This window comes from Leucopleurus acutus, assembly GCF_964270905.1.
Source record: "Leucopleurus acutus genome assembly, chromosome: 14".
Classification (NCBI taxonomy): domain Eukaryota; kingdom Metazoa; phylum Chordata; class Mammalia; order Artiodactyla; family Delphinidae; genus Leucopleurus; species Leucopleurus acutus.
Window position 1 is genome coordinate 55,242,665 of NC_139156.1, and position 17,340 is coordinate 55,260,004.

General features: G+C 49.9%; 1 protein-coding gene across 2 annotated transcripts in view; it reads left to right on the forward strand.

Moving 5' to 3' along the window:
* Positions 1–2,358: 2,358 nt before the first annotated feature.
* DLG5 (discs large MAGUK scaffold protein 5) overlaps positions 2,359–17,340 on the forward strand; it is a gene marked incomplete at its 5' end in the record, with an annotated part of 119,535 nt that continues 104,553 nt past the window's right edge. For both annotated transcript variants that reach the window (XM_082854574.1, XM_082854575.1), the window contains one exon: positions 2,359–2,662. In XM_082854574.1, coding sequence (XP_082710700.1) covers positions 2,359–2,662 — 304 coding nt within the window. The remainder of the gene's footprint in view (positions 2,663–17,340) is intronic.

Sequence of the window (17,340 nt, forward strand, 5' to 3'; positions counted from 1 at the left end):
TAGGAGTTAGTCACAATTTGTTTTAACTACAAACCAAATTAGTGTCCAACTTCTCTTCCGTTCCACCTTCCTCCCACCCCTAGATTTCTAGTTAATCCAGTTAAGAACAGAGGTCCAAGTGCGTACTGAAGAGTGGATGCTTTTGTAGGTGATTTAGGATGTAGGGGAACAGGTGGCCAGAAGGGGGAACCATCTCTCAGGGGCAGGAGTGGGAGGGACAGCAAGGGAGCCTATCTAGACCCCTGGCACTGTGCAATAGCCAGCCTTCCCCTCCCTTAGAACCTCACTCAGCCATAGAAGCCCAGACTACCTAAGCAGGGAGATCTCTGAAAAAAGTTGAGTTCCACCATTTTGGAGTCCATTTTGGGTCATGGAGGCCTTAAAGAATTTGATTAAAGCTATGGACTTCCATCCCAGAAAAATACATACATGTCTACAGAAAAGTGCAGATAATTTCAAAAGCTTCACTGACACCCTCGAGCTTATTCATAACCCCTGGTGGAATACACTCTCCCCACCCTATTTTCCTGAGAAAACTGAGAACAGCCAGGGTAATTGATTTGTTCCCACATTGTGTAGCTATTTAAAGGGAAATCCAAACTGAAGTGCAAACTGCTACTTTTGTTCTAACCACTATATATAGAGTTTGTTTCCACTAAATAAAAAAAGGACTCCTCCCCTTACAGAAGCAGACTCCAAGAAAACTTCTTTAGCGGGGAGGACTGGAAGTTGTGGGGTGGGAGTGACAGCAGAAAAAGCACCTGTGGTCCCCAGTGTTTGTAATTGAGCATCATTCAATGGAACACAGACATTTGCAATGGCCGTGGGATTTCCACTCTACACTGGCGAGGTGGGGTTATTGGGAGTCATCAGCTGGGATTCCAGCTTTTAAGGACCTCCTCCTGCAGTCAGGAGGTAAGTGGTTATGTGTCCACAAAGGGCTACAATGGAAGGCAGGAGGCATTCTTGGACTTGGAGCCCAACTGTAGATCCTCATTGAGGGTCTCAGGGGAGCAAGCCCATTGATTTACCTTCTCCTGAGACTAGAATCTGGGATGACATCTAGGGAGGAGAGCACTTCTCTTGCCAAAAAAATGAACTGGCTCCACTGCAGACCCCACGGCTCTCTTCCTCCTCCAGTAACACATCCCCTCCCCCTCTCCCCAACATCCAAGCCTCTTTAGACACTGGGAACCAACCCATCTAAAATGGGAGTGAGGGGAAAGATCCTGATTAATCGAGTCTCGGGATTATACTGGGACATTTTCTATATAATAGCTCCTTGGAGTGGGGAAATCTCACAGATTTGGGGGAGGTCTAAATTTGGAGATGGCCAAGTTTAGGGGACGTCCTCTCTATTGTCTCCAGGCCTGATTTTGGAGTTCTCAGATTAGAAGACCCTGGATGGGGGCGGGGCAGGGTTTTGTTTGAGAGGGTCTCCAATAGCTCGGGGTCTGGCCGTGTGCCTGGCCGAGGGGGCTGGGGGTGCGGGCTGCTTCCTGCGAGGCCCCTGACTCCGAATCCCCCACCGCCGGTTCCGCCTGGGCCTCGGAGACCCGGAGAGCCAGCGCGCGCGATGTCCCCGCCTCCGAGGCGGGCCCGGGGCGGGGAGGTGGGGACCCCTCCCCTTCGCCCATCCCCTCGGGGCCGGCCGCCCGGGCGCTTGAAAGGCCGGCCGGGGGAAGGGAGGGGAGGGGAGAGAGAGGAGAGGAGAGAAGAGAAGAGGGCGGAGGGACAGACCGGCGGCGGCGACGCCGGGGCGCGGGCAAGGCGGAGCCGGCGGCGGCCGCGGGGCCCCAGTGAGCCGAGCCGGGGCTAGGCGGCTCCCGAGCCGTCGGGGGGCCTGGCGAAGACGGCCGGGCCACTTTCCTTTCCGAGTTGTAATCGTGTTCGGGGGGCGGCGCCGGGGCCGGCGTTTCGGGGAGAGTTTTCTCGCGGGGCGGGCGGGGGAGCGGCGCGCGCCGAGGGGGAGGGGAGGGGGAGCATGCCCGGCTGGAGCCGGGCCTCGGGGCGCGCCCCGGCCGCCGTCCCCACCTCCGCCTCCTCCTTCTCCTCCTCCGTCTCCTCCTCCTCCTCCTCTTCCAGTCCCGCCGCCGCCGCAACCAACATGGCTGCGCTACTGAGCCCGGGAGGCGGCCGCTGCTGAGCGCCGCTCGCCGCCCGGGCCCCCAGCCCGCCCAGGCCCCGGCCCATGGCCCCCGCGGCCTCGCGGCCCCCGGCGCTCTAGGGCTGCCGCCACCGCTCGCCGCCCCGAGGCGCCCGGGGCCCGTCGCCACCCGCCTGCCTGCCCGCCCGCCTGCGCGCCCGCCGGCCTCCGGGAGTCCGGTAGCCGTCCGGCGGGGCGGGGCGGCCGCCACCATGGAGCCCCAGCGCCGGGAGCTGCTCGCCCAGTGTCAGCAGAGCCTGGCCCAGGCCATGACAGAGGTGGAGGCGGTGCTCGGGCTGCTCGAGGCCGCAGGAGCGCTGAGCCCCGGCGAGCGGCGGCAGCTGGACGAGGAGGCGGGAGGCGCTAAGGCGGAGCTGCTGCTCAAGCTGCTCCTGGCCAAGGAGCGGGACCACTTCCAGGACCTGCGGGCGGCGCTGGAGAAGACGCAGCCTCACCTGCTGCCCATTCTCTACCTGAACGGCGTCGTCGGGCCGCCGCAGCCCGCCGAGGGCGCCGGTGAGTGTGAGACCCCCACCCGGCCTCTCGGATCCGCCTTCCACGACTTCTCTCTCCGGTTCTCCGAGGGGGAAGTCGCGAGGGCCATTCATCTACCTGGCGCCTGCCGCGAGGAGAACCTTCCTTCCTTCAGCCTGCCTGGGGAGGGCCCGATGCGCGGACCCCCACTTCACACCTCCTCCCCCAATCCCACCCTTGCTGTGAACAATGCCCCGCACTGCAGGCCTTGATCCTCCAGGTACCGCGGCAGCGGGGCCCTCCCGAGACCGCCAGGTCTAGCCGCGGGGCGATCTCGGAGGGATGTTCGTCAGTCCCTTTTCTAAGACTCTTAACCATCCACCAGTCCTTTGAGAGCCTCTGCTAGCCTTCAATCAGTGATAAGGTCTAGAAGAACAGAACCTGGGCCAGGGCCGGTACTTCTGAATTTTGGTCCCTGGCACCCCGTTTCAGGACCACTGGTGCCTTTTCACTTTTTGATTTTCTCAGCTCCCTCTGCCCAAAGCTCAGTCTGTTTGTTCGCCCAGGCTTGTGGTTGATTATGCACAATGCCTGCTAGGTTTCTTTGCAAACTGTGGGCCGGGAAAAGTTGGGGAAGTTGCATTGCACCATGGGAAAATCCTGGTAGTAGCTGCTGGGGCTCAGTTCCCTCCCTAAGGGTGCCGAGCTGCCTGAGGAGGGAAGGCTGGTGACGGGTTCCCTTGGGTGGTGGTGATGGATTTGTGAGTATTCGTGTGTGTGTGTGTGGGGGGGGGGTTACTGCTGGGAGTTTGTGGCAAGTGGTAGGCTTGGTGTGGCCTGGTTGGGGAGTGTGGAAAGCCAGGCTTTTAGACGAGGAAGCTGAAGAAGAAGGCATAGCACTGAGGAAGAAAGAGCCAGCATTTATTGGACACCTACTGTTGTGGCAGGCACTCTGCTGTATCACGTTCGTTTACCACTCTCTGCTCTATTATTCCTACTTTGCCAGAGAGAAAACTCCAGCTTGGAGTGGTTAAATTGCTCAAAGTATTGGGCACCAGGAGTTTTCAATTATGACCCATTGTTTTATTTAACCCATTTGGAACCAGGGAGCAACAAGTGCTGCTTTTCTATGTCTTGTCCGTGTTTTAAAAGTGAACAGAGAGGGCTGATGAACTGCCTTTAACAACTTGTAGGCCACAGGCTGATGAAACGTGTTTATTTGGCCGTTAAAAGCCTCACTTATTAAGGAGATGGTTTTATAAGCTCTTCCTGGTAACAGCTCCATTGGATATTGGCCACCTTTTTTTTGGTAGTGAAGGCAACTGGCATACAGAGAGACTAAGCTGCTGGCCACACAGCATATCATTTCATTGATGGCCCTTCTGTCTCCACTTTGGGTTTCTGACTCTTCAGCATTTCTGTTCCTCAAACCTACGCTGTCCCCCAGTTATGATCGTGTCTGAGTTGCTGGGCAGCCCAGTCCTCTCCTGGGATGATGCTAAGAGCTGTCAGATGTGGCCTTGAGGATAAGGTCAGAGGGAAATCTCTTCGGGGTAACTTTTTTTTCTTCTTAGTTGCCTTTTTGTCTACCTAGCTCTCTGTGCTTGAAGGAGGAGGTTGATCAAGGAAGCGCAGAAGTTGAGTGCAGACTTAAGTCTTCAATGGGATGTGTTTGTATCAGCTCTAGCTTTAATCTCTGGAATAGATAGATGAATTGCCATTAATTAGGTCCCTCCCTTTTCCATGCTTGGTAGAGAAGGTGGGGCCTCACAGAGCTGAAGTTCTGGAAACTGGTCCTGACATCTAAGGAAAAGATGAAATAGGGTTTGGATTTTATCCTCAAGGGCAGGATTTCAAACCGTAGTTTTACCACAATGCAGAGCTGTGTAGGTTTTCAAGGGAAGTTAAGTTCATTTTAGTTAATACTTTAGGAAAAAATTAGGATAGCATTTGGTCTGGCAAGATGCCATGTAGAGCTTCTGGGGATGAGGGGGTGACACGGTGTGCAAGGGAACCACAGAGTGTTGGGATCTTTGAAAGGATGAATTACTGTGCAGTGGTTGGCAGCTTTTTTTCTGTTAGCCAGGGAGCCCCTTTTATGGCACAAACCTTAGTGACTAAAAGGACTGCTCAGGTTGAAGGAATAGAAGCACCCGTTTCATCCCTGAGGAGCCGAAGTCAGGGAAGCTCAGCCCTGTGTCCTGGTCTTTGCTCTCCCAGCAGGTTCCACTCCGCACACAGGTGCACACCTCTGCCTGTAAGTCAGCCTTAGTGCAAGCGTCTTGTGGGAGCCCCAGAGAGGAACCGGTTGGCTTCCCAAGGATCCGTAGTCTCAAGGGGAGGCCCCTTTGTCACTGTTTCTACATCGGAGGTGCTGCCATCACCCAGTTAGGGGCTCCTTTGATGGATTCCACATCCCATGTGGGCCCCTGGTCTAGAATGCCCGTCCCATGGCTGGCACTTGTGTGCTGTGGGAGTTTGTTGTGCTGCACGCAGATGATGTCTGGCCGCTCCCCACATGGGGCCTGGAACTGGGAGGAAACTGGCCTAGGTGGTACGGGGCAGTAAGCAAACCAAGCTCATCTGTTCTGCTCAGGCTCAGTTAGAGCCCCAGACGTTTATAACTCACCATGCTCAGGCCTGGGGTATGAAGGTGAGTAAGAAGACACAGAGTTGTTTTATTTTGGGGGCAGGGGGACTTCTCTACCAGAATTGATAGTACATTGCTATTGAGCCTTTCTACCTTATTGCATACTTGAATATCTCACTTAGTTCTGCGGCACCTAGTGCCTTTTCTGCGTGACGCTGGGTTCCATTCCCGCCATCTGTGAGGTCTGAGGACAGGCCAGGAGCTGCAGGGCAGAAAGGAGCTGGAGTGAGGCGAAGTGCAGTGCTCCTGATTCCATGTTGGGGGTGGTTTTTCCTGTTACCTGGTTGGGCCCTCCCATTACAGTTTTAGGCCGTTTCCTGCATTGGGGAACTCTGGAATTTTGTAGCCTTTCCTTGTCCCAATACATGGATCTGTAGGGAAGGAGTGAGCCCCTTTGTCCCCACTGGTGGTAGAGAGAGGAGAGAACTGTTCTCCTCTGACTGGCTCAGGTCTCTCGAGTTTCTTCCATGGTAGTACCAGGATCTTGTTTGTTCACTCGGAACCCACGAGGTCCTTTGTTTTTTCTCTTTGATTCAGTTGCTGACATCTGGGTTTTCTCACTTGCAGCTCCTCCACCGCCTGCCCCTGGAGTGAAGGGCCCCTTCCTGGCGCTGAGCCTCAGCGTCCTCATCTGTGAGATGGGGCTGGGGGTGCTGCATGGCCTGTCTCAGCCACTGGGAGGCAAAATGAGATTGGGGAGGCCTGAGGTGCCTGGTCCTGTTCTTGGTGCACGTGGGGCCGGGGTGCATAGGATGTAATTCCAGCCTGCAGCTGCCTAGTTGGGGGAATGGGACACTCAGGAGAGTGACATTATGAGACAGATCAATTGAGTGATACAAATACAAACAGGCGTTTTCCTCCTTTTGAAGCTCTACTACATGCTTTCCGCAAATACTCTCATCCACCCCTAGTGGCTCTAATTACCATCTAAGTGTGGAGGGCTCCCCAAACCATTTTCACAACAGGCCTCTCTCGTGGAGCAGAAGTGGCAGAACATGGTGACTGCTGGTGGCACTCTCTACTGCGTGCTCAGAGCTGAATTTCTCCTCCTCGTCCCCTCTGTGCCTCCTCTTTAGTTTCCTGGAGAGCTGGCTGACTTGGCTTCGCTACAGTTAAGAGGATGGAGACAGTAGTGTTTGCTGGAGAAGCCAAGGAAGGCTTCGAGGAGGGACTGGGGCTTGAGCTGGGTGTTGAAGGGGTACTCTGAGTGTGCAGAGGAAAAGGAGGATGTTCTGGGTGGGAGATGCAAGAACAAACTCCTAGCTATGAGAGGAGCAGTGTGTTTTCAGGTTGCAGAAATTAGACCAGCCTGAGTGAGCAGGGCATTGGCTCTGGGTGGGTGGAGATGCAGAGGTAATCTGAAGGACTGTGATGGCTAGGCGGAGCAAGGGGTTTATATACCACCTGGGGCTGAACTTGTCAGGAGTTAAAGCTGGAGGAATTTTTAAAAAAGAATAGCCCCAGGCGTTTCCAGTGGGATGAGTGCAGTTGGCTGCTGATCGTCAGGTGTGGATTATCTATTATTCATTAGAGGTTACCTGGGCCTTTTGTTCTCTCCCTGCTCTCTTCAGGTACCAGCCACCTTTTCTTCATCCACTGTGTCCTTGGTGGTCAGAAGTAAAAGTTCCAACCATTGTGGTTTTTCTTTTGGTTCTGTTAATTGTGTTGAGAAGGAAGCAGTGGAGGAACTTGAAAGTGATGGTTGAAAAGAGGTTTCTAAGAGAAAGGCAGATTTTATTTATCCCTCTGTGTATTAGTTCAGGCACCCTTATTGCAGGTGACAGAAACTTAGCTCAAACTGTATTAGTCAGAAAAGAGAAACTTATTGTATAATATTGCAAAACCTTGGGATGAATTGGAGTAACTGGCCTTGGGATGATTGATCCTGAATGCCGCGGGCTTTTCCCGTGGGCCTGGAACATGATCTCAGGCCCCTCTTGGCTTCATCTCCACAGCCCCTGACCAGAGAATAAAGGGAGCCGTATCCTGTAAACCAGGCAGAAGAATCTCATGGGAGGATTCTGATTGGCCTGACTAGGGTCACATGTCCGTGTGAGACCCAGTCACCGTGGCTGGGGCTAAAGGACTAAGATTGGCCCAGCAGTGGACCCAACCAATAGGGTAGGGTGATTGGCAGCTCGTACCAGTACCATGTGGTTCTTTAGAATCGGGAGAAGCAGTTCTCCAAAAAAAGAAGAGCAGAAAGGATGTCGTGCAGGTAAAGCAGCAGGTGAATGTCCAGGATGTGGTCTCATCTTTGTGTGATGATGCAATTAGCAGATGAGGTCATTGCTGGAGTGGGGTGGTTGGAGGTTGTCAGATTTCACTAGGTTTTAGACCTTGAGCAAGGCATTTAACCTTTCTGAACTTATCTCCCTCTCTACAAAATAATGAAAACAGTAACTACTTCACTCTGCTATTTGACAATGCATGGTAGGAGAAAAGGAGCATTTATTAGTGTGGTGAGTAATGCAGCCTGGAACCAGCCTTAGGACCAGAAGCCTGGGATTCTCCTGGTCTGAGGGTTATGGGAGAGCTCCTGGTAAACTGTGCTGAACAGATGTCAGGGTTGCTTTTACTGTGGCTGTGGGTCATCAAGAGTAGAATGTAGTCTCCATGAGCCAAATTCGCTGTTGTATTCCCGGTGCCTAGAATAGAGCCTGCCCCAACATGGGCGTTCAGTAAATTTCTGTTGGATGGATGACTAGTCAGCTGTGTGGCGAATGAGTGGTGTGTCCCTGCATAAGTCCAGATTCTCTTCAGAAATAAGTGCAGATTCTTAAGTGGTGACTTCACAGTGACAGAAGGCTGTGGGAGTGCAGGAAGGCTAGGGTGAGTTCCAGCGGCACACACGGATGTCCCCACCCACAGGATGTCTGTGATGGAAGCAGGTGGTGTGACATTGGTGTCTGAAGTCTCCATGGTCACCCCTCAGGTACCAGCATTGTGAGACTGGCTTCCAGGAGCCACGCGGAGCGACCACACTGCCTGTGTAGGATTGGAGAGCCCTTCACTTTTTGCACTTAGAATTTGAAAGTCAGCTTGGTGTCCTCGAAAGAGTTTTGGATGGGGATCTGCTCCTAACTGTACAACATCTTGACCTTGGATGAGCCTCTTAACTATCTGGGGCTTGTTTTTTTCCAAGTAGAAGGCTGGAAGAAGTAAAGCTGGAAGAAGTTCAGTGTTGACTGAGGACTTCCTCAGTCCTGTAGGGTTCTCAGTACTTTCAGGGTGGCCTTAGGTCCAAGGAAGCTTGGTGATGGGGTTGGAGTAGATTTCTAAGACATTTCTTCCAGGTCTCTACCATGATTACTATTTTTTAAAATGAATTAACTAATTTATTTTGGGCTGCGTTGGGTCTTCGTTGCTACGTGTGGGCTTTCTCTAGTTGCGGCGAGCGGGGGCTACTCTTCGTTGCGGTGCGCGGGCTTCTCATTGCGGTGGCTTCTCTTGTTGCGGAGCATGGGCTCTAGGCGCACGGGCTCAGTAGTTGTGGCTCGTGGGCTCTAGAGTGCAGGCTCAGTAGTTGTGGCACACGGGTTTAGTTGCTCTGCGGCACGTGGGATCTTCCCAGAGCAGGGCTCGAACCCGTGTCCCCTGCATTGGTAGGCGGATTCTTAACCACTGCGCCACCAGGGAAGTCATGATTACTATTTTTTGATTTAGTGTTAGTGTTAAGTGATTTTTGTACTCTGGCTTTCTATTTCCTGAAAAAGTAAGCAACGTAGGAGTTGTCTTAATTTTTTGTTCCACCTTATTCCAACCACCTATACATTCTGCAGGCCATTTCGAGGGGGTTCTTTATTAATTTCCTGTAACCTTGGGAAGATGTGAGCCATGGAAATAGTGGGCATAAAGCAAGAGGACTGAACCCCCTATCAGTCTGTGCAGTAGGGATGCCGAACATGTTCAGCAGAGAAGAATTTTAAACGGGATTGAGTTGGGGAGATATTGCATTTTTTTTCACCTTTTCCCTGGGGCAGATTGCATATCTCTGAGTTGTGTGTGTCTGTTGATCTTTTTGAGACAGAGCTCCACGAAAGTGCTACAGAACTATTTTAAATTAAACAGATGTTTGGAGTGTTCCATGTTGGCCGTCCAGTTCTAAACCCTTGGTGGGTAATTGTGAGGTGACTGTTGACCTTGATGTTGCTTTTTTTAATACTGTGGTAAGATATACATAGCATAACATTTACCATTTGAACCATTTTGTTCTATTTTTTTAATTGTGGTAAAATATGCATAACATTACAGTTACTGTTTTATTTATTTTTAAGTGTACAGTTCAGTGGTATTAAGTACATTTACATTGTTGTGCAACCATCCCTACTATCCATCTCTAGAACTTTTTCTTTCTTTTTTTTTTTTTTTTTTTTTTGGCTACGCTGGGTCTTCGTTGCTGCACTCGGGCTTTCTCTAGTTGCGGTGAGCAGGGGCTACTCTTCGTTGCAGTGCACGGGCTTCTCATTGCGGTGGCCTCTACTGTTGGGGAGCACAGACCCCAGAGCGCACGGGCTTCAGGAGTTGTGGCTCGCAGGCTCTAGAGCTCAGGCTCAGTAGTTGTGGCGCACATGGGCTTAGTTGTTCTGTGGCATGTGGGATCTTCCCGGACCAGGGATCGAACCCGTGCCCCCTGCACTGGCAGGCGGATTCTTAACCACTGGACCACCAGGGAAGTCCCTCTAGAACTTTTTCATCTTTCGAACCTGAAACTCTACCAATTAAACAATAACTCTCCATTTTCCCCTCCCCCCAGCCCCCAGCCACCACCATTCTATTTTCTGTCTCTGTGAATTTGACTGCTCTAGGTATCACATATAAAAACGGAGTCATATAGTATTTGTTATTTTGTGACTGGCTTGTCTTCACTCGGCATAATGTCTTTATGGTTCATCCATGTTATAGCATGTGTCAAAATTTCCTTCCTTTATTTAAAGATTTTTAATTGTAGTAAAGAACACAAAATATAAAATTCACCATCTTAACCATTTTAAGTGTACAGTTCAGTAGTGCTAAGTATATTCACATTGTTGTGTAAGAGATCTCCAGAACTTTTTCATCTTGCAAAACCAAAACTCTGTCTCCATTAAACAATAACTCCTCATTCCTCCCTCCCCCACCTCTGGGAACCACCATTCTCCTTTCTGTTTCTATGAATTTGTTTACTTCAGATGTCCCGTATAAGTGGAATCACACCGTAGTTGTCTTCTTGTGACTGACTTATTTCACTTAGGGTAATGTCCTCAAGGTTTATCCGTGTTGTGGCATGTGACAGGATTTCTTTCCTTTTTAAGGCTGACTAATATTCCAGTGTATGTATGTACCACATTTTGTTTATCCACTCATCCACCAGTGTACTTTTGGGTTCCTTTCATCTCTTGGCTATTGTGAATAAAACTGCTATGAACATTGGTGCAGAAATATCTCTTTGAGACCCTACTTTCAGATCTTTTGATTATATATCCAGGAGTAGAATTACGGATCATGTGGTAATCCTGTGTTTATTTTTTTGAGGAATTTCCATACTGTTTGCTTTGAGTTTTAATTAAGGAAATCCCTACTGTCCACAGCACCTTGACTCAGGGGTGAGTGGCCTGGCTGGAGTCCTAGTTCAACATTTTATTGTTTTCTTCTAAAAATTGTGTATTTTTCCCCCAGACTCATTTTGGAAAGCCTTAGCACAAGTCCTTTGGACCAGAAATGAAGATTTCAGTTTCAGTAGTCATCTGTGGCTCTTTTGAGGGCAGAAGTTGTTGACCATGGAATCCCAGCAGCATTCATATCTGGCAGCCAGGGGGTGTTCACACATTTTCTTCGTGTTTGCAGTAGTACTAGTATCTCCATCCCCAAAGGCCTCCAACTATGTCAGTTGTTTCCGCTTTGTAGACACTCGCTCCTTACCCCATTCAGGGTTGGTTTGGTTTGGTTACATAGACTTGAATCCAGGGTTAACTGGCTATCAAGATTTTCTTTAGAAAAACCTAGATCAGCATTTCCCAAGGAAATACCTTCTAAACAGTAGTTTGGTGGGATGTCAATGGTGTTATCTGTAAAAAGGTTCTCTGGTCAAGTACATTTGAGCAGTGTTGGTTTGAGCAGGTCACACAGGCTCCTTTACTGGGAGCCTCTCAAGCACCGGTAAGCCAGTGTGCTTTGGGACTTTACTGGAGGGGTTCACTATGCAGCGTTTCCCAAACTGATTTGACCACAAAACCCGTTTTCACTGAGCATCTTGCAACATCAGTGTTCTGAGAGGTGCGCTCTTGGGAAACTTCAGCATTAGTGCAGGGAACTGGAACATCAATGTATACCATCGTTTTTCGAATTTTCCCCCAGCTCTTTCATTCAAGGAACGAAAACGTTAAACGTTCCCATTCTTTTGAGTTCTGATACCAGCTGAAATGGGCGTATGTGATTCTGGGGCTGGTAGATTTTTTTGGATATGTTGACAATTCAGATGTGTAGTGGATTCTGGGACCAGTAGGTGTTTTTGGTGTGTGATCTTGCAAGATGTTTGCAAGATGTTTGACCTCTGGGCCTCAGTTTCCCCACTGTGGCGTAACAAGAATGAAGTCTTGTTCGTGATGGTTATTCTTTGAGATGGTTAAACCTCTTGCGGTCTTCTCTAGAGCTGGGCTTTGGTCCATAGTTGGGGTTTCCAGGGGCACCTTGGAAGGATGTGTAGAGACCTGTTCAGGGGTTTGGTGACTGCGGGTCCAGGACAGGTTAGCTCTTGGACAGATCTTTTCTGAGCCCTGGGGAGTTGTTGGGCTGGAGAGCTGGAAGGTGGCCTGGAGAGTGATAAGTTATTTCTGGGAAGGTAGGTGACACAGATGAACGACCCGGGTGGCCTGAGCATCATCGATGTGCTTTGGAGCCCAGGAGTAAGGGCACAGAGAGAGAGCTGAGTGTCATGAACCCAGACTTGGGGACCCCCACAAGTTTAAATCTTGGCTCTTTAATCTTAGTCTGTGTGACTGTAACAAGGCACTTAACCTCTCTGGGTTTTCTTTTTCGTTATCTATAAAAGGGCTAATATTCTCCTCCTAGGGCTTTGGTGAGGATCGAGGTGATTAACGTGAGGCGAGGGCAAGCTGTTGCTACTGCTTCTGCTCTTGGGGGTAGCCTGCCCTTGGGTAGAGAGCCAATCCCCTTCTTGTCCTTGGAATCAGGAGGTGTCACAGGGTACAGAGAGATGCTCAGGGGAGAGTCGAGAGCGTGCATGGACCAGGAAGCCCACATTCCTGAGGCTGCTCAGAACACACTTTCACAGTGTTCTGGTCCTGGAGCCTGCCATTAAGGAGGGCACCGCCGTGAGCTATGAGGAGTTCCGCTCCAAAAGGACCTTGGGAAGAGTTATTTTAAAGGAAAGGAGACTTAGAGGGGCTTGGATGCTTGTTTTCAGATGGACATGGGCAGGTGATGAGACCTGATTCTTTCTGACCCCAGAGAGATGACTGGTAGAAGATACTGGGAGGTAGAATTGAGCTCAAGATAAGGAAGAGGGCTTCCCTGGTGGCGCAGTGGTTAAGAATCCTCCTGCCACTGCAGGGGACACGGGTTCGAGCCCTAGTCCGGGAAATTCCCACCTGCTGCGGAGCAGCTAAGCCCGTGCACCACCACTACTGAGCCTGCGCTCTAGAGCCCGTGAGCCACAACTACCGAAGCCCGCGCGCCTAGAGCCCGTGCTCCACAACAGGAGAGGCCACCGCAGTGAGAAGCCCGCGCACCTCAAGAGTAGCCCCCGCTCGCTGCAACTAGAGAAGGCCGCGCGCAGCAACAAAGACCCTACGCAGCCAAAAATAAATAATAAATAAATAAATAAATATATTAAAAAAAAAGATAAGGAAGAACCTTTCTCCCTTCCTCCTTGCCTTAATTTTGTACTATATATTATAAAAAATTTAAACATATGCAGAGATGGAGAGGATAATATAATGAATACCCAGCTCTCCTTATAACTTCTGTTTTCTGTAATTTTTTTAAAATTATTTGTTTATTTTTGGCTGTGTTGGGTCTTCGTTGCTGCACGAGCTTTCTCTAGTCGTGGCAAGCGGGACCTAGTCTTCGTTGCGGTGCACAGGCTTCTCATTGCGGTGGCTTCTCGTTGCGGAGCACGGGCTCTAGGCACACAGGCTTCAGCAGTTGTGGCACGCAGGCTCAGGACTTGTGGCTTGCGGGCTGTAGAGCGCAGGCTCAGTAGTTGTGGCGCATGGGCTTAGTTGCTCTGTGGCATGTGGGATCTTCCCGGACCACGGCTCGAACCCATGTCCCCTGTGTTAGCAGGCAGATTCTTAACCACTGCGCCACCAGGGAAGTCCCATTTTCTGTAATATTTTGAAACAAATCCCAGACAGCCTATCACTTCCTCCATAAATACTTGAGGAGGTATCTCTAAGAGATAAGGCCTTTAGAAAAAATATATAACCGGAAGACCAGTTTTACACCCAACAATCTTTTTTTTTTTAACATCTTTATTGGAGTATAATTGCTTTACAATGTTGTGTTACTTTCTGCTGTATAACAAAGTGAATCAGCTATACATATATCCCCATATCCCCTCCCTTTTGCCTCTCCCTCCCACCCTTCCTATCCCAACAACCAACAATATTAATAATTTCTTAATGTCATCTCATATCCAGTTGATACTCAGTTTTCCTTGTTGCAGAAATGCCTCTTTATAGATGGTTTGTTCAAATCAGGATTTTCATAAGGTCCACACGTTGCCTTTAGTTGATGCTGCTTTCTGAGTCTCTTTTAGAATCCCCGGCAGCCCCCCCTTCCCTGGGCCTTTTGTTTAAGGTAGAACTTGTTTTAATGGTCTGTGCTATCCAGCTATGGAGTGGACTGTTGTAGGTGGTGACATCCCTTCCCCGAGAGTCCACATAGATGGTGGGTGAGCATGGGATGGTTACATTAGAGAATGGGTTGTGGAGTCTGATTGTAAACCCCTTTAGCCTCAGTTTTCTCACAGGGCTGTTGGGAACAATTAAATGAAATAACATATGTGAAATGTAACTGTTCTTTATGAGTTAAATTTTTTTATTTTTGCCTTTTTTTTTTTAAGCTGTGGGATTCTTTTCATTAACCGAACTCTTACATGAAAGCCAGATATATAAGATAGACAGGTGCTGTGGTGAACAGGTATGGAGGCCTGGAGCTTGCCCTTTTCCCCATGGACTCCCTGAGGTGCCTCCGCACAGTTCCCTCGGGTTCTCCAGAGTTCTGTGGAACAGGGTTTGAAAACCAGTGTGCTTGGATGCTTTTGTTTTAAGATGCTCTCCATGAAGAGGGAGGCGAAGAGCTACCCAAAGCCTCACCTTGCTTTGCCTGAGCTGAGCTGGGTTGGTGAGTCACAGCTGGACCCAGAGGCTGCTGCCAGTGGCAGCTGTGCTTCCACCAGATACTCTTGTCTTTGTCTGCTTCCTCTGTTTACCTTTGTAGGTTTCCTTTCAGGATGAACCATGCTGTCAAAAATGACAAGTGACCGCAGTGCAGCTAATACAAAAAACATTCTCTGCTACACAAGACAGTGATTGGGAAGGAGCAGAGTGAAATCCCATCAGATGGGGTCAGGTGGGAAGTGGTTACCTTTTCTGAAAACTTCTATTTTTTTTTTAATAATATCACTGACTGGCCCTACCCCTACATTGCATAAGAGAATTGTTAGTTGTTGTTGCAGAGATAAGCCCCTTCCGATATGCAGCCTGCAGGTGGGATTTGTGGAGCTGCCTGTGTGGGAAGCCAGCAGAGATGATCGCTTGTGACTCTGAGCTGCAGCCTTGGTGGCCGTCTCAAGCCAGGGTGTGTTTTTTCTACCCACAGTGTTTTTCTAGGTATGGCCTGTCTCTCCCAGGTGGCTCTCAGGCCTCTTTCTGAGTCAACTTCAGGTTACTTGTCTGGATGGTAACCGTCAGACTCCTTAAGATGGCCTGGGACTCCGAAACGAATATTCTTGTATATCATTTTGACCACTGCAAATCTGCTGTCCAAATGTGGTGAAAAATCTGTCCAGCCAATAGTGAGTGATGGGATAACAAACACATGGGAAGAAACTTAATTGTATTTTTATATTCTGATGTAAGAAGTCATACTTTAAAGAAGTATAATGACCTTTTCAATACTCACGATAACCTCTATTTGTCTTGCTCAGGGTAACCTCTCTTTCTTCTCATCTGGCCAGAATTTTCATTTCCTGTTTATGTTTCTTAAGCAGCTTAAGATTGTCGAGTATCGCGGCTGGAAGGGATCTGAGAGACCACTTTGCCCAGACTGCTGATTTTATAAATGAGAAATAGCAGAGTCCAAAGACACAAAGGGACTCCACCAGGCTCTCATAGCATGCCTCGGTGCAGCTGGACGCAGGATCCAGGTTTCTTCCCAGGCCGGGGCTCCTTCCAAGGCATCTCCACCAGCCACAGACTGGGCAGGGAGTCTCAGGAGCCTTGACTGGTTTTTCCTGATCCAGGTCTGGCTTTGCAGGCACCAGCCTTTCCAGCATGTAACAGGGCATCGCAGTTCATGGAGTTGTGCTGCAGCTCTCCTTCTTGACCATTGAGAAAAAATCTTTTATCAGACCATGCAGTTGGTATTTATGTTCCACAAATGGGCAGACTAGGCCAAGAGAGGTTTGTCACCTTGCTCAGGGCCTCCAGCTGCTGAGAGGCTGGGCAGGCTTTGGAGTCTTGGTCAGTTTCTTTATAGAATCTGCATTTGTTCTATATTCTGGGCCATCCTGTGAAGGTCCCCAGTGATATTTCTGTGTCCTGAGCCTTGGACACCCCTTCTCTTCTTCGTGACAGGGTTCATTCATTGAGCAGACATGTTCTGAGCACCTGTCACACAGGGGGTGCTCTCTGAATGCAAACATAGGACGTGACGTCTAAATTTAGTGCTGAGTCAGAGAATGGGTGTGATGCTGGCAGGAGGTACCTCCTTGTCTCATTCTTTTTATGACACAGCAAAAACTTCTAGGGCTGACTGTGTGGTTTCTTATTGCTTAGTCACGGGACAGAGTTCAAAAAGCAAAATGACGCCACTGAGCCTCTTGCCCCAGAGGAAAAAACCTTTAATAAAGATAAGAGGGTAAAGGCCCTGTGGACACTGAGCCGGCCACCCCCATGGCCAGCCTCGGTGGGAACTGGATCCAGGAAAAAGCAAGAGAATAACAAAGCGAAAATGTGCGGGCTCTGGGTCCTTCTCCTGGAAAAAGTATAGCTGAACCTGAAGCAGCTTAGAATTTCGGGCCCGTGTGTGAGAGTTTATTATATACGACCGTCTCCTCTGTAAGATGTTAGGGAAAAACCCGAACGAGTTTTTTGGCCAATCCAACATTAAGACTTCCCATGTGAAAATTCAGCAGAGGTGGCCACTGTCTTCTTGCATGAGATCACTCAGCCTTTAGGGTGGAGACCAGGCTGAGTCGGGTCCAAGTTTTATCTGGCCAACTGCCTGTCCGTCTGCCCATCCATCATCCATCCAGTGTGAACCTGATCAGTGCTCGGACCAGGCGCTGCTGAGTGCTGAGCACGCAGAGGTGAGAAAGACATTAGCCTCGCTCATGAACGACGCCACAGTCCCGTACTGGGCGCCCCGACTTGGATTTGCTCTTTTAGATGGAAGGTATATCCTATTCTTCCTCAAAGGTTTTCAGTTTTGGTTGCACTGCCTGTTTTGGAGCTTTTAGAAATGCTGGAAAGTCATCAGCTTAGCTTATAGACTTGCTTCTCCTCACCTTCCGTTTTGTGGTTTATAGCAGATGACAAGTGTATTTGCAGAAATCTGTAAGATTCTCGAAAGGGTGACAAAGAAGATGACTCCTGCCCACCAGGAGTTTATTGTCTCATTGGAAAGCCCAAGCCCGAGGGAGCAGGTGTCCAGCAGAACAGGTCATGCAGCACAGAGGAGGCCACCTAAAGATCAGTGCACTGTGAGCTGGGTGAGGGTGGGCGGCTGGCAGGCTGGGTGGGCGCTGGACGGGGACAAGGAGGAAGGCCGGCCTGATGAGACAGCGTGCAGAGCAGGGGCAGGAGGCTTGGGAGAAAATCCATTCTGTGAATAGTGGGTCTTC